The sequence below is a fragment of the Sitophilus oryzae genome, unplaced genomic scaffold (genome assembly GCF_002938485.1).
Source record: "Sitophilus oryzae breed Bouriz unplaced genomic scaffold, Soryzae_2.0 scaffold_802_pilon_pilon, whole genome shotgun sequence".
NCBI classification, from domain to species: domain Eukaryota; kingdom Metazoa; phylum Arthropoda; class Insecta; order Coleoptera; family Curculionidae; genus Sitophilus; species Sitophilus oryzae.
In genome coordinates, this window is record NW_022147420.1 from 536451 (window position 1) to 557594 (window position 21144).

A 21144-nucleotide genomic window follows, 5' to 3' on the forward strand; every position below is an offset into this window, starting at 1 on the left:
ACAACTTAAAGATAGTTGTAGGGCTAGTAGTGAAAACAACAATGGCTTGTTAAGTATAAATTTTTATTGAACTTATTTACAGAGTTATTATTATAGTTACGTTATTGAAGCGATATTTATACTTTTGATAAATGTTTTGACTACGCCTATGGTGGGATCACACTAATTAATCACGAAAAAAACCTATTAAAATGTTAACAAAAGGTACAAAACTAGTATTGACGTATAGCACATATCAAGTACCGGGTGTCCCACTAAGAATAGCTCTCGGCTGTATCTCGGAAAGTATTAGCCGTAGGGTTTAGGGAAAAAAATATTTATAACTAAATAGGCTATGAGAAATCGCTGGAAATTATTTTCAGTTTGTAGAACGACCACTAGAGGCCGCAACTACAACAAAAAATATGAAAATAGAGTTTTTACACAATTTTGCCTAGATAAGGTGTACTATAAGTAATAGCTTCACTTTTTTGGTTAGAGCCATTTTCCCCTATCTACCAAAATAAAGTGGTGGGGGAAGGTTAGATCTCCAATCTCCAAAGTTAGATCGAAATCCAACAAGCGAGACGGCTCGTTTAAAAGAGCGTTGCTTGCTCTATATTGTACCATATAAACAATAATAATAAGCTTTTGAACGTAGACGCTAGGGGGCGTTGCCTTACAATTTAACAAACATTGCGCGTTTTTTCCAAAAAATTAAATGCAATAGTATATGTAATTTTAGCTGATAGTAAAGAGTAGTAAAAGCTTAAAAAGTCAGCGGAAACTGCATTTTGATATCTTCTTTCAAACCGAAGATATTAGCAAAATTATAATAATTACCTTATTTTTACAACACGGTATCAGTAGCCCTCTTAATTATGCCCATTCTAACAAAAAAATAAGATAAAAACAGTTAGTCTATTTTAAAATCGCAAACTTTTTTTTCGTATCTTCATTCGAAAAAATGGAAATTTTGAGGTCGATGTCCCCCTTTTATTTTTATTATTAAATCAAAACTTCTGTTGGGACGGTAATTGTAAGTAATAAGATCACACTCTGTACAATAATATAGGCCCGCGTCCTATAAAATCCGGAAATAGATGATAAGCAGTCGTTTGTACGTGACCTAAAGGTCCTAACTCATGTTTGTCCAGGGGCGTACACAAAATACCAGAATACCATAATACCAGATGTATTAATGTCTAATAATTAAGATATTAATAACAGTGAACAAGAAACGATGATTCAGTGAAGTCATGGTAGGCTTTGGAAAAAAGTTGCTTTTGACGTAATAGTATAAACGTCAAATTGTTATTAGATCAACATTTTGATAGTCTTATCAGCGTTTTTTATCTTTTAATTGCTTTTTCAAAATGCCTTTATTATTTGAAATAGTTGAAGTTGTTGGCATTTTGAAAAAGCAATTAAAAGATAAAAAACGCTGAGAAAACTATCAAAATGTTGATCTAATAACAATTTAACGTTTATACTATTACGTCAAAAACAACTTTTTTCCAAAGCCTACCATGACTTCACTGAATCATCGTTTCTTGTTCACTGTTATTAATATCTTAATTATTAGACATTAATACATCTGGTATTATGGTATTCTGGTATTTCGTCGATTTTAAAATAAACTAACTGTTTCTATCTTATTTTTTTGTTAGAATGGGCATAATTAAGAGGGCAACTGATACCGTGTTGTAAAAATAAGGTAATTAAGGGCTTATTTTTTGGTATTTATTATAATTTTACTAATATATTCGGTTTGAAAGAAGATATCAAAATGCGGTTTTCGCTGACTTTTTAAGCTTTTGCTACTCTTTAGTATCAGCTAAAATTACATATATTATTGCATTTATTTTTTTTGAAAAAACGCGCAATATTTGTTAAGTAGTAAGACAACGCCCTCTAGCGTCTACGTTCAAAAGCTTATTATTATTGTTTATATGGTGCAATATAGAGTAAGAAACGCTCTTTTAAACGAGCCCTCGCTTGTTGGATTCCGATCATTCAGTCCAGAGTTATTAATATTTAAATAAAAACAGATCTAACCTTCCCCCACCACTTTATTTTGGTAGATAGGGGAAAATGGCTTTAACAAAAAATATTCAAAATTTATTTACTGAAGATTATGAAGCTGTTACTTATAGTACACCTTATCTAGGCAAAATTGTGTAAAAACTCCATTTTCTTATTTTTTTGTTGCAGTTGCGCCACCTAGCGGTCGTTCTACTAACTTGAAAATAATTTCCAGCAATTTCCCATAGCCTCTTTAGTTATAAATATTTTTTTCCGCAGCCCCTACGGCTAATACTTTCCGAGATACAGCCGAGGGCCAGGGACACCCTGTATATATAATAGAAAAATAATTATCGAATTCAACAAAAAACACGCTAAAAAGGTGGAGTGGACTGTTTATTTTCCTATGAAAAGTAACTCCTGGCTCTTTCTTATCAGTGCACATTTTACAATTGAAAGCTGAACAAATTACCATTGTAATAAAGTTAATACAAAGTTCACTACACACAACAAACTATTAAAAATCGCTAAAATTGTCGCTGGTGACCAGCTGGTGACTCATTCGTTACTTCAAAAAAAAAGGCGTCTAACGTCACAATTGACCCAAAACCATTGCCTGGAAACTTATATGGTGAAATTTTGATGAAATAATTTAGTACTTAGTAAAAACACGGTATGTCGCTAGTGGTAGGAAAAATATTTTTTAGAGGTTACTAGTTTATATGGTTGCCTGTGATATGCATATACAGGGTATTTCCTAATTAATCTAAAAAATAAAAAATCGTTAGAAAACGGCTTAAGGCGGGCTCTTAATAATTATATTTATTTTTTTCTCAGCAACCGTTTGATGAACAAGAAAAACTCAAAGGATCAATTTTGTTAAAAAAGATGGCCAGTCAAGAAAAAAATAAATTTTCTTTAAAAAAGCAGTAGTGTACCATTTATGTTAAGCAAAATATCAATTTTTTTTAATTTTTAACACCCTGTAAATCAGAAAGGAAGTACCGTAGACCTAATGGTTATATAAAAATTGTTTTAAGAACACATGAGGAATCACACCACAATTTTTAGACTAATTAGATAACACCCTGTATATTGTCAACTTGACAATGATTGTCGATAAATCAAAAAATACCTTTTCTGTGAAAAAAAGCCCGATTTTCGCAGGAAAAATTTTGGTTTTTATTGAATTTGGGCCTGCGTCTGCAAATACGGGTATGTTTTTTAATATTCTATCTATCTAAATTTTAAATATCATAGTCAGAAATAGTTTTATCAAATATAAACATAAAAAATATTTACAGCAGAAAAGGCGAAGGCGCTGGGTTAAACGTAGTCTCTACTAAGAACACGGAGGGGCGCTTTGACCCAAAACTTTACTATTAAGTTTCATATCTATCTTAATAGAAGATTATTTTCTTTTATCTATGCCCAAAACTGACAATTAAAGAGACAGCTTTATTTATTTGTCAAATTATATAGAAACCAACGAACGCCAACCCAGCACAATATTTTGCTACTCGTAATAAATTCCTTGAAATAATAATTTCTGAATATTTTTTAAAACGTAACTCGCTATGGAAAAAAATATTGTTTTATACACGACCATAAAATTGCATTATCGTTGTCCCAAATTGCATTATCGTATCCCGAAATTAATTCACTTGCGATTTCATCGCTCGTTAATTAATCTTTTCGGCCGACGATAAAATACCATTTTAATAGTCTTGTATAAAAAATAACTATTTTATATTGTCAATCACATCGCAAAAATTAATACTTTTGTGACTTTTTTGTGAAAAATGTTTTTGATGTTCTTGCGTAAAAGTATCAAAGTATGTGAAAGGTATTAGTTTGTTCTGTTTAGGCAACCTTAATAATATTTTGATGATATGTATATAAATTCCCTATTGAGCACCGGAATAATATACTGGGTGTTCCATTTAAAATAAAGGAGTAACTTGCTTTAAAAAATAACTAATGTATCATATTAATTTTGTCTCACCCTGTATAACTTTTCAGGTCAAATTTCAATTTGGTTTAACATACAATGGTCACTGTAATTAAATCTCAGGCTATACAAGGTTAACTAAAATTTAGGTAGCTGTTATCGAAATTTAAAATTGACTCTTCATTTTCACAAAATGTGAAATATGTCAAAATCCTTAGATTTTAGGTATATGCTTCTTTAATAAAACTTACCTTTATTTTTTTCCTAGAATCCAAAAATCAATTAATATATAGGGTGTTCCATTAGAAAAAACACAACTTTGAGGTGTAACTTTTTTTGGGGACACCCTATTTAATTCTATATATTTTTATAAAATGTTTTCAGTTAAGCTACATATTATGCTGCCAAAATTTCATTTTGATGTAAACTACAGGTCGACTTGGAGCTTCCGCGGCGTATGAGAGGCGCCACCCTGTACAGAGTACAGACAGCTGAATCACCTATGACGTCACGATACGAACGAAATTTAGTTACGTATTTCGGGGAATTTCGAGGGTATTTCGAGGAAATTTCGAGGAATTTTTCGGAGTGTAAGTTTTTTGCCAGTGATTTCACCTTCAATTAATATTCACTGGATTTTCTACTTTCACTGAATCAGATCCATTTTAACATCCAAATCGACATTATTTAGACTTCTATTCTACTACCGGCTTAAAACAGTGTAATACTCTCCCGCTACGGTAGGGCGTTTCGTCCAGACAAGTCGCCGCCCGTCATCAGGCTCTGATTAAAAACCATCAGCACTAAGTAGCGTCGCCGACAACGTCCAACGGCACTTTGGAATATATGCATAATCCCGTCGCGCTGTACGTTAAATTGGGACGGCTTTTCGTCTAGTCTAGACGGACGGGAATTAAATCTGCCGCGTCCAGGTGGAATTAGGGACAGCGGCAGCGCAACGGTGACATTTCCATAAGAAAAGGGGCGCCGGCTTCGCGTAGAGCCCCCCATTTGCATCGGAGGCGACTTGGTGGCTCGGTTGCGCGCAAAGAGAAAAGGAAAAAGACGAGCCTCGTCGACGGTAAACTCCCGTCCGTCTAACTTTGTAAAAGATTAGGCGTAATCTTTCTTGCAAATAGTGGATTTAATCAACTAAAAGGGACAGGCAGCGGCGTGAATTCGTTATCGAATATATGTAACGGTTGAAATATTTGAATAATGTTATTAAGGAAGCTGTATAATGTAAAAGTGCTGTCCCAACTGACAAAGAAGTAAGACAAGGTGACGCGATATCCCCAAAATTGTTTACAGCAAAACTAGAAAAATCTTTCGTCAACTAGAGAGGAGCAATAAAGGATTAAGAATAGATGGAGAATTGGATGGATTCGCTGATAATATAGTCCTACTTTCCAAAAAAAATCCTTTATGGGTATTTCGCCTAGTAGTCGGAACTATCGAATGAATACTATCGAAACATTCGATAGTTGCAATTCATTCGAATAATTCGATAGTTAGTAAGAAAACATTCGTTGAAAACTATTCGAATAAAAATTATCGAATAGATCCGTCATCTGCCTTGAAACATTGTATTCTAGTAATTCGGCAGCAAAAACCATTCATTTATAAAATTCATTCATTTATGAAATTCATTTATTCATCAGGATCTATGGTCAGGATCGATTGTAATAAAATATTAACTGAATTTTAGTTGTCGCCCGGCGACGTAGGTTTCTTTCCGAGAAACCCGACAGCGGTCGGTGGCAATGCTATGAAAGAAGCCGGCATCTTTGATTTTTTGCGGAGTCAGATAAAAATAAGGACACATTATTTTTTTATTGAGGTGCTAGTATTTATACAGAAAATACATTATGAAGGGCGCTGTTGCCATATTTTGGTATTAGTTGATATTAGCAAAGAATATTATTGATTGGCTTTAGTTAGTTAGGGTTAGTATGTCTATATATTCTGCATTTTTTTTATTAATATTCTGTTGTTACACTGCAATAATACTTGTTATTTTGGATGTAGGAAAATTATTTTTAATGTTTTTACGCAAAGACTGGTTTAAAAATAATAATAACAATAATAATTTGTTATACCTATTAACAACAAAATTTAAAATGATTTAATATAAATATTTTTTTAAGTAGTAGCAAAATATAAACAACAAATTAGATGTCAAAATTATTTATATTAGATCCTATTTAGAAATAATATAGTCTCTAAATTTTTTGTGTGTGGCAACGTTGGTTTATTAAATAATAATAATTACAGAACTAATTTGTTATATTAACAACAAATTTTAAAATCATGAAATATAAACATTTATTAATTTTCTAAGCATGCAGTGTAATGGAAGGAAAATATAAATAAAAAATTACAAATCAAAATTATTTATATTAGGTGCTTTATATTACTATTTAAAAATTATATTTACTTTTACTGGCACTTACTTTAAAAAATAAATGAAATATTTCTTCGCAAAAAACTACATGTAAGAGAATTAGCATAAACAAAATACAAACATTGTTAACCTTTTTTTTAAATTGGCACGTGTAAAACTTTCATTTTAATTTTCTCACCATAAACAAAATACAAACATTGTTAACCTTTTTTTTAAATTGGTACGTGTAAAACTTTCATTTTAATTTTCTCACCCCATAGTTTGAGTTCGATAACCATTACCAACCACATTACTTAAATATGATTATTGTCTAACTATATTATTAAAAACATCTAAAATACAAATATGTATTTTTAAACACTGTAAGTTCATCTCATCTCTCTTAAAAATTGCTACTTCTCAAAATTTCCCATTAAAAAATAGACCATATACCATATAAAATTAAATAATTGAAAGATCGGACTACGGAAAACCACACAAATTTTCGGAAAAATTTTGACCACCTGCACATGCACACAATCGTCAATAAATAAAATTAAAAAAAACTACTATTTTAGTATTTTAAATATTTTAGTAAACGCAAGAATAGCACAGTATTTATACGGCGAAGTTATAAGAATTTGGAAGAACTAATAATGCACTGACGCACACAAAAATCAAACGAATACTAAATTTCATTTACCAAAAGCATTCGATAGTCGTGGCTCAACGATAACCATTTAGTCGCACAGCGAGGTTGTCACATATGCTTTAGTATACAAATGAATGAATTATTTTATTCGAATAAAACCATTCGATAGTTGAAATCATTCATTCAGAAACCATTCGATAGTCTAATTCATTCGATAGTTCCCATCGCTAATTTCGCCACTGCACTCCAAGAAAATCTACAAAATAAAATAATTATTTTTTGTAAACACTTCTGCGTTAAACCTAAACGGACGCTGCTTGTCAGAACAAGCAACGTCCACCATGAATTTTTCAAATGAAGAAAAGCGTGTAGATACTCGCGCATCAATAGAGTGATTCCAACATTACTTTCATTATGACTTACCACCCCCTCCCCTCATAATGAAAGAAATGTTAAAAATTATTTATATCATAATTATACAAACGCAGGGATAGGAAGAGGTGGACTAATGCATGGGCCTCCTCCATCACCTCACCTATCCATTTTAGAATTTTTATGCGGTATAGTTAACAATAAGGTTTACAAAAGAACTTATGAATTAAGAGAGACACTCGAAGTGGCGGTACGAGAAAAGTTTAATTAAGTTGACCGGTTCTTCTGTGAAAATAGGTAGTAATTCAGTTTTAAAAAGATACAACTCTCAAAACAATGGCGGATGTTTTGAACATTTTCTAAAATAACTTAAAGTGTATTATTTAATATTATTTTTTTAAGTTTTAGTTTGTGTAATGTAAATTGTAAAGAACCGTTTAGTAATATATTCTGACTTTTTATAAGTTATAAATCATAACAATAAGAATACCATGGCAATCTAAGTGAAATTAGTCAAGAAAGATAAGAATTGGCTATAACTAAATTTAACTTTTCTAACATGTCTTGAAAACCGTTTTCTAAAAAAAGTAACATTCACCGGTCAACGTATCCTCGAAAATGTATGGCCAAGAAAAGTTGAACCAATAATCCTACACGCCTTTCTGCATTTGAAAAATTCATATTTACAATTTTTGTTTATTTTACTTTACAAAGTTTGGATGTGACAGCTTCACATTTATGAGAGCAAAGACGATTAAACCTGTTTCCATGGCTAACTAAGTGAAATTGTTTAAAAATGATAAGAATTGGCTATAACTCAGTAATTTTTCGAAGAAAACATATTATAGCTTATATCGCTGAAAAGCTTAAAAAATGGCGCTTTTTATGAAGTCATGGTCAACTATGGTTTCCATTTACAAAAACATATGTTTGTGTCATATGTCAAAAATGACAGGCTTTAGAAAAAAACGGAGGACACAGTCTCATTAAGGATGTGATTATCTACAACTTTTATCTGAAAACTTTTTGTCTAAAATAGCTTATAATGGAATTAGAGACAATTTTTAAAATATCCGAAATTTGTTTCTTTCGAAATATCTAGTAAGCCATGAACTATTTCAAAAATCCGAAAGGCGCATATTTACGACCCCACAAAACTGCAATTCTTTCCCCATTTAACCGACTCTCTATCTCCAATAGTTTCTGAGATACCCATAGAGAACATCGTAAGAAACTCACCCTGTATATCATTATTCTTGTTTTGGCCTCTGTTTTGGCTTCTTTTTATATTTTGGCGAGAGTTAAACTATGTATTGGATGTATTTCAAGAAAATATTTTAACTTCTACATGGTGGCTATACATGTGTGAGTGTGTATGTGTGACCATATTTGTGACACCTTGTGTGTGCAGTAGTAGTATTTGTGACATACGTCTCAATTATGGTATACATACACGCGTATACCACAATTTTCTGATAGCAAATTCGATATCCTCGGGTCAAAATTAGTCTGGTCGGCTAGATCCGAAAAATTACGTGTGTAAGTTTCCACAAATCATAATATTTATTGGTATCACACACTTTCAGAATTGTGGTAACCTAAAGTTCCCTGTATCGCAGCGCCATCTACATTTTTATACACACTCATATTTGTGGTAAATCCGGCGTTTAGATGCGTACATTCCCGAAACGTACCGATTCAGAATACACACCATATTTAATTTCTATTCTTTTTATGTTTTCTGTTGCGTTCCAAATTTTTAAGAAATATTTGGGAATGTACAGGGTGGCGCCTCTCATACGCCGCGGAGGCTCTAAGGAGAACGACAGTTTGTATTGAAATGAAATTTTGTGAGCATATGTAGTTTAATTCAGAGCACTTTTTAAAAATATAGAGACTTCTACAGGGTGTCCCCAAAAAAAGTTACATATCAAAGTTGTATTTTTTGTAATGTATTATATATGTATGTACCCTATATATTAATCGATTTTCGGATTCTGGGAGAAAAATAAAGGTGAGTTTTATAAGAGTAATTAAATATATATATATATATATATATAATATAATATATATATTAATAATATATATATATATAATATAATATATATTAATAAAATAAGTATATGACTAAAATGTAAGGTTTTTTACATATTTGACATTTTCTAGAAATAAAGAACAATTTTTAAATTACAATAAAAGCTACCTAAATTGGAATTTACCTGGTATAGCCTAATATATAGTTAAATTAACTATTGTACTTTAAATCAAATTAAAACTTGATCCAAAAAGTTATACAGGGTAAGACAAAATTAATATTGAACACTGGTCACCTTTAAAAGAATGTTACTCTTATTTTAAATGGAACACCCAATGTATTATTCAGATATTCAATGGAGAATTCATGTCTCTTCAAAATACTATTAAGGTTGCCTACCCTCAAAACAAAGATTTTCCTAGATATTTTCATTTACATGATTTGATCTAAGTAGATCTTTATTATTTAGGTGTAAAATAGCCACCTAGATAAAATCTAGGTGGCTCTGATATGTCTGACGTTACTTCAACATAGCTGTCTAATTAATCAAACTTTATCAACTAGTTATCATTTTGTGTCAGTTAAAACAAAAAAATTTCTCAGAAATTTGCAAACTTATCCTACATCAGAGAGAATTGATATCATTCTATTAGTTGGTGTTGTTAAGTTAGGTTGTATTTGCAGTGTGCATTCACCAATTAATATAATACTTAAATGTTTCTGACTTTATCAAGTCTGGTTTTTTTATGGGGATATGTTAAAGACAGTGTTTACAAAACTCGACCAACTATTGTCGACAACATGACAGAAATCATTGTAGCTGCTCTTCTAGGCAGAACTCCACATATGCCTTTTTAAATGAAAAGATCCTTTTGAAAAGACAATTATTTTATGCAGTTAGTAGTATGCAAACAGGAAAGGAAGCATTTTGAGCATTTGATTTCATTTTTGTCACATAATTATAGGTTTATGTCTATCTTTTTATTACCGTTGAGTATTTTACTCTACAATCTTTAATTTTTGTTAAATTAACAAAAGGTAGTATCACACAGCCACCCTAGATTTCTTCAAATAATAAAGATTTACTGACGTAAAATCATAAAAAATAAAATATCTAAGAAAATCTTTGTCTAAGGGGTTGGCAACCTTAATAATATTTTGAAGATATACAAATTCCCAACTGAACAAAGGGGAAAATATGCTGGATGTTCCTTTTAAAATAAAGGAGTAACTTGCTTTTAAAAGTGGCTAATGTTCCATATTAATTTGGTTTCACTGTATAACTTTTCGAGTCAAATTTCAATTTGGTTTAACATACAATAGTTACTGTAAAAAATATCAGGCTATACAAGATCAACTAAAATTTAGGTAGCTGTTATCGAAATTTAAAATTCTTTGTTTTCAAAAAATGTGAAATATGTCAAAATTCTTAGATTCTTTAATAAAACTCACATTTATTTTTTATTTGCTAGAATCCAAAAATCAATTAATATATAGGGTGTTCCGTTAGAAAAAAATGTAAAATATGTCAAAATCCTTAGATTCTTTAATGAAACTCACATTTATTTTTTATTTGCTAGAATCCAAAAATCAATTAATATATAGGGTGTTCCGTTAGAAAAAACATAACTTTGATGCCAAAATCTCATTTCGATATAAACTACCGTTCTCCTTGAGCTTCTGGGCGGCGTATGAGAGGAGCCATCCTGTATAAGGTAGATTTTCAATCATTTAGCTGCGCATGGACAAACACAAAATGCATTTTTAAATGGAGCACCCCGTATTTTGATATATTATGATTTTAATTAAAAATAAGTATTATTCATTTAACTTAATATTATGAATAATTGTACTGTTTTTAATTAATTACATTTGAAAATTGACATTTTCAGATTTTGAAAAGCAGTTCATGTGCCTTTATGAAAGACTTTTTAAATAATGATATAAGAACATAGACACAACCTGGTTTGGCTGTTAATATTTAATGGTATAGACAAATCTAAAAAATACTAAAAAATATAATTTTCAAACATAAATAATTCAAAAGTAATTGAATCAGTGTATGGTACGTTAAATGAAAAATTACAAAAAATTTGATTAGAATCAAATCAAAAAATTTTTAGAATCAATATCTGCTATGAGTTTCTCCATTTAAAACAATTCAATTTTGATCGGTTTTATCTTGTCTTTCAGGTACTCCTTTGTATAAATATAAATGCGCCAAAAAACTACATAATATATCCTAGAATATTTAATAAAAATATATATAGGGTGTTTCTTAATGAAATAGTTGGGTTCACGAGGAAAATTATTGGTTAATTTTAAGAAAAAAACTTCACAGGAAACTAGTTCCTAAACCTATCAACTTGATAACTGAGATACAGAGTGGACAAGGTTCCTAGAATCGTTTTGGCGGAAAATTAACTCAAGAGTCGCTTAACTTATATCATAATATATTATTAAAAGGTTAATTATACAGTAGGTCCCCGGATTGTCTTTACAAGAGGAGAAACTTTTTTATTATTGATATTTTGAGAAAAACGCATTCGTCATAAAAATTTTTGCTTGTTCTAAAATGGTTAATCCCGTTTATACTTTTCCAAATTTCCATACCGTTTTAGAGAAAATTAAAAAGAAACTGAAAATATGGTTGAATTTTTTGAAAGTCTTAAAAATCAAAACGCGTTTCTATGGTTTTCGTTCTTTGTTGTTATTGATAGAATTTTAATTAACGTCATATTTTTGCGTTTTAAAATGATAAAAGAAACACAAAATTTATTTAGTTGAATGCTACGGAAAGGATGATAATGGTTATCGGAAAATGTGATACCTTAACAATAGCAAAACATATGTCATTAACCAAAATTAATAATACCCATCTATCAAAGAATGAAATCTAAATTATATTACCATAAAAACTCGGTTTCATTTTTAGGGCTTAGAAAAAATCAACGATATTTTCATGTTTATCATTTTCAAACGGTATTAACCATTTTAGAACAAGCAAAATTTTTTATTAAGAATGCATTTTTCTCAAAATATTAATAATAAATATATTTTTCCTCTTGTAAAGATAATCCGGAGACATACTGTATATTAGTTATATATTATTACCATAACATATTAAAATGTACCGAGAGGAAAATCCCGAACATATTCTAAATGATATGATAGTCGGTCGCTTAGGGTTACCAAACCGGGTGCCCGGTGCATATTTATCCCCGAAATACCGATATTAAATCCCAGGATTCCGAAAATGTCGAAAAATTTTAATGCCCAATCTAAAATGATTCGAGTTAGTCTTTCAAATATCATATTTTATTTATACTAACAGCGCTTTTAGATGGAGCGGAGCGTCCGCGCGTACCGTCCGCGTGTTCCACTAGTTCAAATGAACAGTTTTACATGGATCGCGCGTATGCTCCGTCCGGATGAGATCGTCGACGGCTATCTTATCTTGAAAAAATATCCGTGCGGACGCTCCGCGCGTACGGTCGCGCTGAGTCCTGAAAGCGCTGTTACAGCGTTTTCAGATAGAGCGAAGCGTCCGCGCGTACCGTCCGCGAGTTCCATTACAGGGCTTTCAGATGGAGCGGAGCGTCCGCGCGGACCGTCCACCAGTTCCATGAATTTAAATGAACATAATTTCACATGGATCGCATATGTTCCGTCCGGATGAGCTATCTTGAAAAAACATACGCGCGGACGGTCCGCTCCATCTGAAAGCGTTGTAAGCCGAACGTCAATATCTAAGTGTTATATTTCCGTGTTTGCTATATTATTTTTGCAACAAGAATTTTATTTTTTTTTACTAACTACATATGGAAAATTACTTTGTTTATTCTATTTTAATAAAGCTCTTTCCTCAATTTCTTTTTGATATATTATGTAGCTGCATTTTTATTAAATATTTCTTTAGATTAAATTTCTCATACTGATCCCCGCGATTCCGGGATTATAGGTTCTTATTCCGGGATTTTAAATAATTGGAAACCCTACTTACACTGAGTGAGAGTTTTTTTTATATCGTTAGTTGTATTGGCTAAATATTTGTGAACAATGGGTTAGAAATACCGTTTGATCGAAAAAGAAACGGCGTCATAGACGCCTGGGGAATGATAATAGTTGCTAGTTTCGGCGAGGTCAATCTCTAGACGCTAGTTTCTAAAAATTGACATAAAACTTATCAAAAATTAATAATAATTTTCTAACATCTAAAAAATGATTGTATGTTTCCAGACTCACAAATCTACTTCCAAAAAAGTATTTTTTTCTCGAATTTTAAATTACATTATTAAAAAATAATTTTTACTAATATAAAAATAAATTACAACGTTCTTAAAGTCAATTGGCAGTAAGCGCCATGAAAAAATAGAGAATAGTACGGGCCAAGTAAATGGAGATCTAGGGCTTGACCTCGCTCATAATAATAATTATTGATTGTCATTCCCAGCCGTCTTTGACACTGTTTTTTCTTTCGATCGTATGGTACGTTACGATTTTTTCGGTAAATATGTGATAATATAATATAGCTGCTTGAACGAAAATATTGATTCTAAATAGCAATATGTAGCATCCACAAACACTAATTCTGAATCAGCGTAGCTACACGGAAATTACTAAAAATTTTATATTAAAAGGTTAATTGATAATTACACACATTCGACAATAGTTGTGGAGTCCTTTTCACAGGAAGTTGAAATTTGTATATTTGTCGTATCTATATACACATTTTTATGGTGCAAGGTATTTGTGGTAGCACAAATACACATTCTAAAATTATAATATTTGTGGAACAGGTTTCCACAATTAATAAATGCCAATAACTTTCTTACGGTGGAGTGTATAGACATATAAATTATATTTTTAGGTCGTGGACAGCGAGTTCGTATCATTTCGTACAAAAATAGAGATGCTACCACAAATGTCTTTACTGCACGGTTGTCACAAATATGGTCATACGTGTATAGGTGGATTGGAATGTTTTTTTTTAATGGAACACACTGTATATTATTGCATTTTTGGCTTCCTTTCTGATTACTTTAAAAAATCCTAAGATATATGTTTTTATAGTTTCAGAAATATTATTATACAAATAAAAAAACTTCAGCCTCTTAAAAAAATATATTAAAAATACAAGAAATGTCCTGAAATCAAAACCATACTAGGTATTTACTATACAGGGTGGTCCGAACTGTATTCCGGAAAGTTCGGCAGCATATTCTGCAGATAAAAATAAGTAAAAAAGTTCGTACAAATGTATGTCCTAAAATGCCTAGTTTCGGAGATACAGGGTGTAGAAGTTTCATTTTTATTTTCGATTTTTTCCAAATAATTTCTGAAGCAACGTCAATATTTGGATGAAAATTGGTGTCTGGGAGTTTTTTGACATGAGAAATATGATTTTGATGTCAATATGACTCCTACTTGTAGAGGGCGCCACCTACATATTTTTTAACTGGTTTGAAGAGTAATAACTTTTCGTCCGTACCTGTATAAAACTACTAAGTAAAAAAATATACATTTACGACGTTTTCCACGTGAAAAAGGTCTCTCGGTAAAAATCGCTACGAGTAATGGTTTTAGAGATATTTGGAATCGAAATTATCAACACCTGTCATCATTGACATAAATTAAACATGTTGACTAAATGGTTATTAGACTGAAATCATAAATTTGAAATGTTTCTGTGCTAAAAGTTCAACAGAAACTGTTTATCGTCATTTTTTGCAGAAAAATTTATGATTAATTTAAAAAAATTAAAATTTCCCGAATTTATTATTTCAGTCAAATAACTATCTACTCAACGTGTTTATTTTTTGTTAATGACATGTATTGACTATTTCCATTCTAAATATCTTGAGAACGGTTACTTGTAGCGATTTTTACCAAGAGACATTTTTTACGTAAAAAGTTACGGAAATATATATTTTTTCACTCAGTACTTTTATACAGGTACGGACGAAAAGTTTTTACTCTTCAAAACAGTTAAAACACATGTAGATCGCGCCCCCTACAAATGGGAGTCATATGTTGACATCAAAATCAAATTTCTGATGCTAAAAAACTCCCAGATGCCAATTTTCATCCAAATATTGACGTTGCTTCAGAAATTATTTGGAAAAAATCGAAATAAATATGAAACTTCTACACCCTGTATTTCCGAAAGTAAGCATTTTAGGACATACATTTATAGGAACTTTTTTACTTATTTTTGTCTGCAGAATATGCTGTCAAAGTTTCCGGAATACAATTCGGACCACCCTGTATATTAGTCTGTACTTACTTTGCTATAAATATGGTAATCTTAAACCCTGTATGTGTTATTTATTCCCATAGTAATTCTATGCCCAACTTTCTAAAATATAAAATAGTTTTTCATGGTTTTTTTTAAATGGAAGGGTTAAAAATTGTAAAATGTTTTAAATACAAAAAACGCTCATTATTTAATTCTACATCTAACAAAAAAATAATAATAGGGCGCTTAAAAAACACAAAAACATTAAAAAACCCATTTAAAAAAAAACGAAGAAAAAATATTTAATATTTTCCCCCTCCCCCTCTATGAGCAGCTTTGACACACATCGATCTATTTTTAAGGCCACCATATCGAAAAATACTTAATATAGGATTAGTATTGGAGAATAGCTAATGATTTCTCCTTGTTACAGAAAACGTGACGTGTGACGACATCCGTTGCCAGGACCGGCAACATTGCCTCGCCGACGTCGCGGCCGGGGGAAGACCCCGGTGCGTGTCCTGCGCCGACGCATGTCGCTCCAAGTACCTGCACGGACCTGTGTGCGCCACCAACAACAGCACGTACCCTACGTGGTGCCACATGATGCAGGACGCGTGCGCCAAGGGCTACGTCATCGAGACCAAGTACGCCGGCAAATGTGTGAGTTGTCCCCAAGTTGATAATAATTATAAAGGTCTTTATTAGCAATTTATCATTAAGTATACAAGAAATATGAGAAGAAAATTGATATTATCAGAAGGCTGTACTTAAACTGCCGTTAAACGGTAGCTTACTAAAATGCCGTTAATAGGTATGACGTCGTTGACGAGACGCACTTGAAGGCTTTATGAAATATAGGAATTTTATAAGGACTAACCAACGCTATCCACCCCACCAAATAACCAACGCAACTAACCTCAACACTTGTAAAAAATATAAAAAACAAATATAAATTAGTAAAAACCAACCAACCCTACGAAATAACCAACTAACCAATGAATTAATACCCTCCAAATAATCACGCTAACCAACCCACCAAACCAAACCAAAAAAGTCTTGGTCGGCATGAGATTTGAACCACGTACCATTCGCTCACGAAGCGATAGCCTCGGACACGGAGCCACAGATGCTCTTGCAAAATGCTTATAGTTAGGCATTACTTTCCGCCGACATGAACGACGTCACAATATCTATTAACGGCATTTTAGTAGGCTACCGTTTAACGGCTGTTTAAGTACATCGTTCTGTAACGGCTGAAGCTGATAACGTTCTGATAATGGCTCGGTGGCTGAGGCTATCGCTTTGTGAGCGAATGGTCCGTGGTTCAAATCTCACGCTGACCAAGACTTTTTTATATTTTTTTTGCTTATAGCGTGATCTTATTGCATTGGTTTCACTCTTTTTGGTTACATTGGTTTAGTTATTTGGCGGGTTGGTTAGCGTGGTTATTTGGAGGGTGTTAATTCATTGGTTAGTTGGTTATTTGGTGGGGTTGGTTGGTTTTTACTAATTTATATTTGTTTTTTTATATTTTTTTATCAGTGTCGAGGTTAGTTCCGTTGGTTAAGTTGGTTATTTGGTGGGGTGGATAGCGTTGGTTAGTCCTTATAAAATTCTTATATTTCATAAAGTCGTCAAGTGCGTCACATCAACGACGTCATACCTATTAACGGCATTTTAGTAAGCTACCGTTTAACGGCAGCCTTATCAGAATAACGGCAGCCTTATCAGAAGGCGATGAGAGTCGGTACTAAATTCAAAATAGAAAATAACATGTTAGCCAACCTAGGGCTTTACAAAAATAAATAAACAGAGAAGAATAAACACTATCAAATATACTAAATTTCACCTAATAGACAGGGCGTTTCAAAAAACATGTGCCATCTCCAGTGGGGAGATACCTCCCGTAATAATAATATTTATTTTTCATATCCATATAGGTCCGATTCTGCTCTGTTTCGTAACTACAGGGTGTTAAAATCTTAATATTTTTTCGATTTATTATAATTTTCTTCCATGTACTTGTAGCATTTCGAATGAAATTTTGAGGGTAAAAGTTACTACAAATGCGACATATTTTGAAGCTAAAAAAATGTCAACATGTTCACCAGGGACGTGCATACGGGTTATCACTGGAATAATTTTCTAAAAAAGCATGTACGCCACTGACTTGTTACCGAAATAGTGTAAGCAGTTTAATGCCGATTAAATGTTTTTATTCGATTTCGGCCTCCTTGATGAGATAAACGCAATTTTATTAATTTACCTTGATCCAAAGTCTCATAGCAACCTTTAAAAAAATTTAATATAATTAACTTGCGAAAGTTTTAAATAACTACTCATTGATTCCTCATCAAAAAATATAAAAAAAAGATCCCTTAAACATGGGTATGGGAATGCATAATTTTAGAGTTAGGGTAGCACCGGTTGTGGCCAGGTTAAGGGATTTTTAGAGTTTGACTTATCAGAAAAAATATTTGTAGTTAATTTTGGAGAAAAAACAAAATTTTTGGTGCTTCTCCAAACATTTTTCTTTCAAAGTCTGCTTTTATTGTAAAGATCTGTATTCTGAATAAACAGAAAATAAGCATTTTATGAAAACATACGATTTTTCCCATTTGTGGCCACCTTGTGGTTTTCAATAATGTCTATTTAAACTTTTTATCTTAAAAATACTTGTAATATCACCCTCAGAATATCAAAACTTATTCAGAAACAATCTGTATATTAGAATCTTCACTCAAACCCAAATTATCAGGGTTGGCTTGATTTAAATCGTGATTTAAATCAAGTGGTTTTTTTAATTTTAATCATGTGATTTAAATCAAAAATAATAATTTTATTGAAACTTTATAATAAACTAGCGTGTAAACCCGCGACTTCGTTCGCGTCGAATTAATCATTTGTAATGGTGATGATAAAGCAAAGCAAGAATTTCCATTAACATACAAACTGGATAAAATTTTCTCACATTTATGTCAGCATGAGAAAAAACAATTTGGCGATATTATTATATAACTTGGTAATATTTGAGAGGTAGTTTCATCTCGTTGGAATTTGACTTTCGAAAAATCCATTTGCCAAAAATAGGCTTTTTACGTCAAGCAGTTTAAGCAGAATCGTGGTTAATCAATTACCCAACTTTTTGGAACACCATTTTTCCGAAAAACTCACCGGTTTTTAAATAAACAATATTGTAATATTTGAGGGGTGGTTTCACCCCCTTAGAATTCGAGTTTCGATAAATCCCTTCTTTTCGAACCTCTACACCCTAAAGTCAATCCATTTTCCAAAAATCAGCTTTTTACGTGAAGCGCTTTAAGCAGGATCATGATTAATCAATGACCAGATTTTTCGAAACACCCTGTATGCATTTTTAAAAAATCTTAAAATATGTAAAAAAACAAAATAAAATATACGTGTTTAAGCGTTTTTTCGGAAACTCGACCGTTTTTTAAATAAAAAATATTTTAATATTTGAGGGGTGGTTTCACCCCCTTGGAACTGGAATTTCGAAAAATCCCTTCTTATCGAACCTCTACACCCTAGAATCAACCTGTATACTAAAATTGAGCTTCTTACGTTGAGTGGTTTGACCAGGATCGTGATTAATCAGTATGTCAGTCACTTAAGGATTTTATATACCTACTAGCATGTACCCGCGACTTCGTTCGCGTCGAATTAATCATTTTTGTAATGGTGATGATAAAGCAAAGCCAGAATTTCCATTAACATACAAACTGGATAAATTTTTCTCACATTTATGTCAGCATGAGAAAAAACAATATGGCGATATTATTATATAACTTGGTAATATTTGAGGAGTAGTTTCATCTCGTTGGAATTTGACTTTCGAAAAATCTGTTTGCCAAAAATAAGCTTTTTACGTCAAGCAGTTTAAGCAGAATCGTGGTTAATCAATTACCCAACTTTTTGGAATATCCTGTATGATCCCCCTAATTATGCGTCTCCAAGCGTTTTCCCGAAAGACTAACCGTTTTTTAAATAATAAATATTGTAATATTTGAGGGGCGTTTTCACCCTCTTAGAATTTTAGATTCGAGAAACCCCTCCTTATCGAACCGTTTGCCAAAAATTAGCTTTAAACGTCAAGCAGTTTAAGCAGAATCGTGATTACTCAATGGTCATATTTTATGAAACACCTTGTATAAATTTATAAAAAATCTTAAAATATGTAAAACAACAAAATAAAATATACGTGTTTAAGAGTTTTTCCGAAAAACTCACCGGTTTTTAAATAAAAAATATTGTAATATTTGAGGGGTGGTTTCACCCCCTTAGAATTCGAGTTTAGAAAAATCCCTTCTTATCGAACCTCTACACCCTAAAGTCAATCCGTTTTTCAAAAATCAGCTTTTTACGTCAAGCGCTTTAAGCAGGATCGTGATTAATCAATGACCAGATTTTTCAAAACACCCTGTATACATTTTTAAAAAATCTTAAAATATGTAAAAAAAGAAAATAAAATATACGTGTTTAAGAGTTTTTTCGGAAACTTGACCGTTTTTTAAATAAAAAATATTGTAATATTCCACCCCCCTTTTTACACCCTTAGGGGATGAATTTTAAAAAATCATTTCTTATCTCACGTAAACATCATAAAAGGAACCCCTGTGCAAAACTTCAGTTTTCTAGGGTCTAGGGTTTGGTCTGGGCAGTGATGAATGAATCAGGACTCACAGATTTATATATATATATAGATAAACAAATAACTGTAAAAGTTATAAAAATGTGTCTTAGAAAACTATAAAAAATATTTCTATAAGAGATATAACAGATAATAAATCGAAAAATAATTGTAAATGTTATAAAACTATATAAAAATATCTATTCATCAATTTAAATGTTGGACCGATTTTTGAAGTAATTTCGTGTGAATCTATTAGACCGCAGGGATTTATTTTAAAATTTCTGTAGAAGTGACAAAAATTCGCTTTTCGAAAACATATCATTCGCAGTGTAGTGCAGAACTATAGGTTCTTCTGATATAGAGACTATATCTTCATTCCCGAGAAATTATAATCGTTGTCAGAAAATATGCTGTTTTATACAGGCCCGGCAATGGATCTCTAGGCATAGGAATTACATGCATTGGAATGAAACACCTATAAAAAGTCTGTGCTTAAACAGAGATGGACAACAACTTCCCCCTTTCCACTTCCACTACGACTGTCTACTTAGACAAACTCCAATAAGATAACAAATTTTGGAAATTCCGCCACCTCCCATCCACTCATGATACCCACCTCCCTGCCCTTTATTTATCGCCATTATTTTATTTCCCTTCCCGCGCTTCCGCACCTCGCTATTCCGACTACCGTCAGTTCATCACAGAGTTGCCAGGTCTACCGGTTTCGTCTGTAAGCTATCGATCTACCGATTTAAAGAAAAATCTAACGATATATTCAACTGCGTCTTTAGTTTTTACAATAGAAGCACTTTTAAAAAGCTGACTTATTTGACTAAAAATTAAGCGACTGCCGCG

The 21144-nt window shown here is 31.9% G+C and overlaps 1 protein-coding gene across 1 annotated transcript in view; it reads left to right on the plus strand.

The window, feature by feature from the left end:
* Window positions 1-21144, plus strand: part of LOC115888593 (follistatin) — a 138029-nt gene that overhangs the window by 111783 nt on the left and 5102 nt on the right. The window contains exon 6 of the mRNA XM_030908355.1: window positions 16069-16298. Within this exon, the coding sequence (XP_030764215.1) occupies window positions 16069-16298 (230 nt within the window). The remainder of the gene's footprint in view (window positions 1-16068; window positions 16299-21144) is intronic.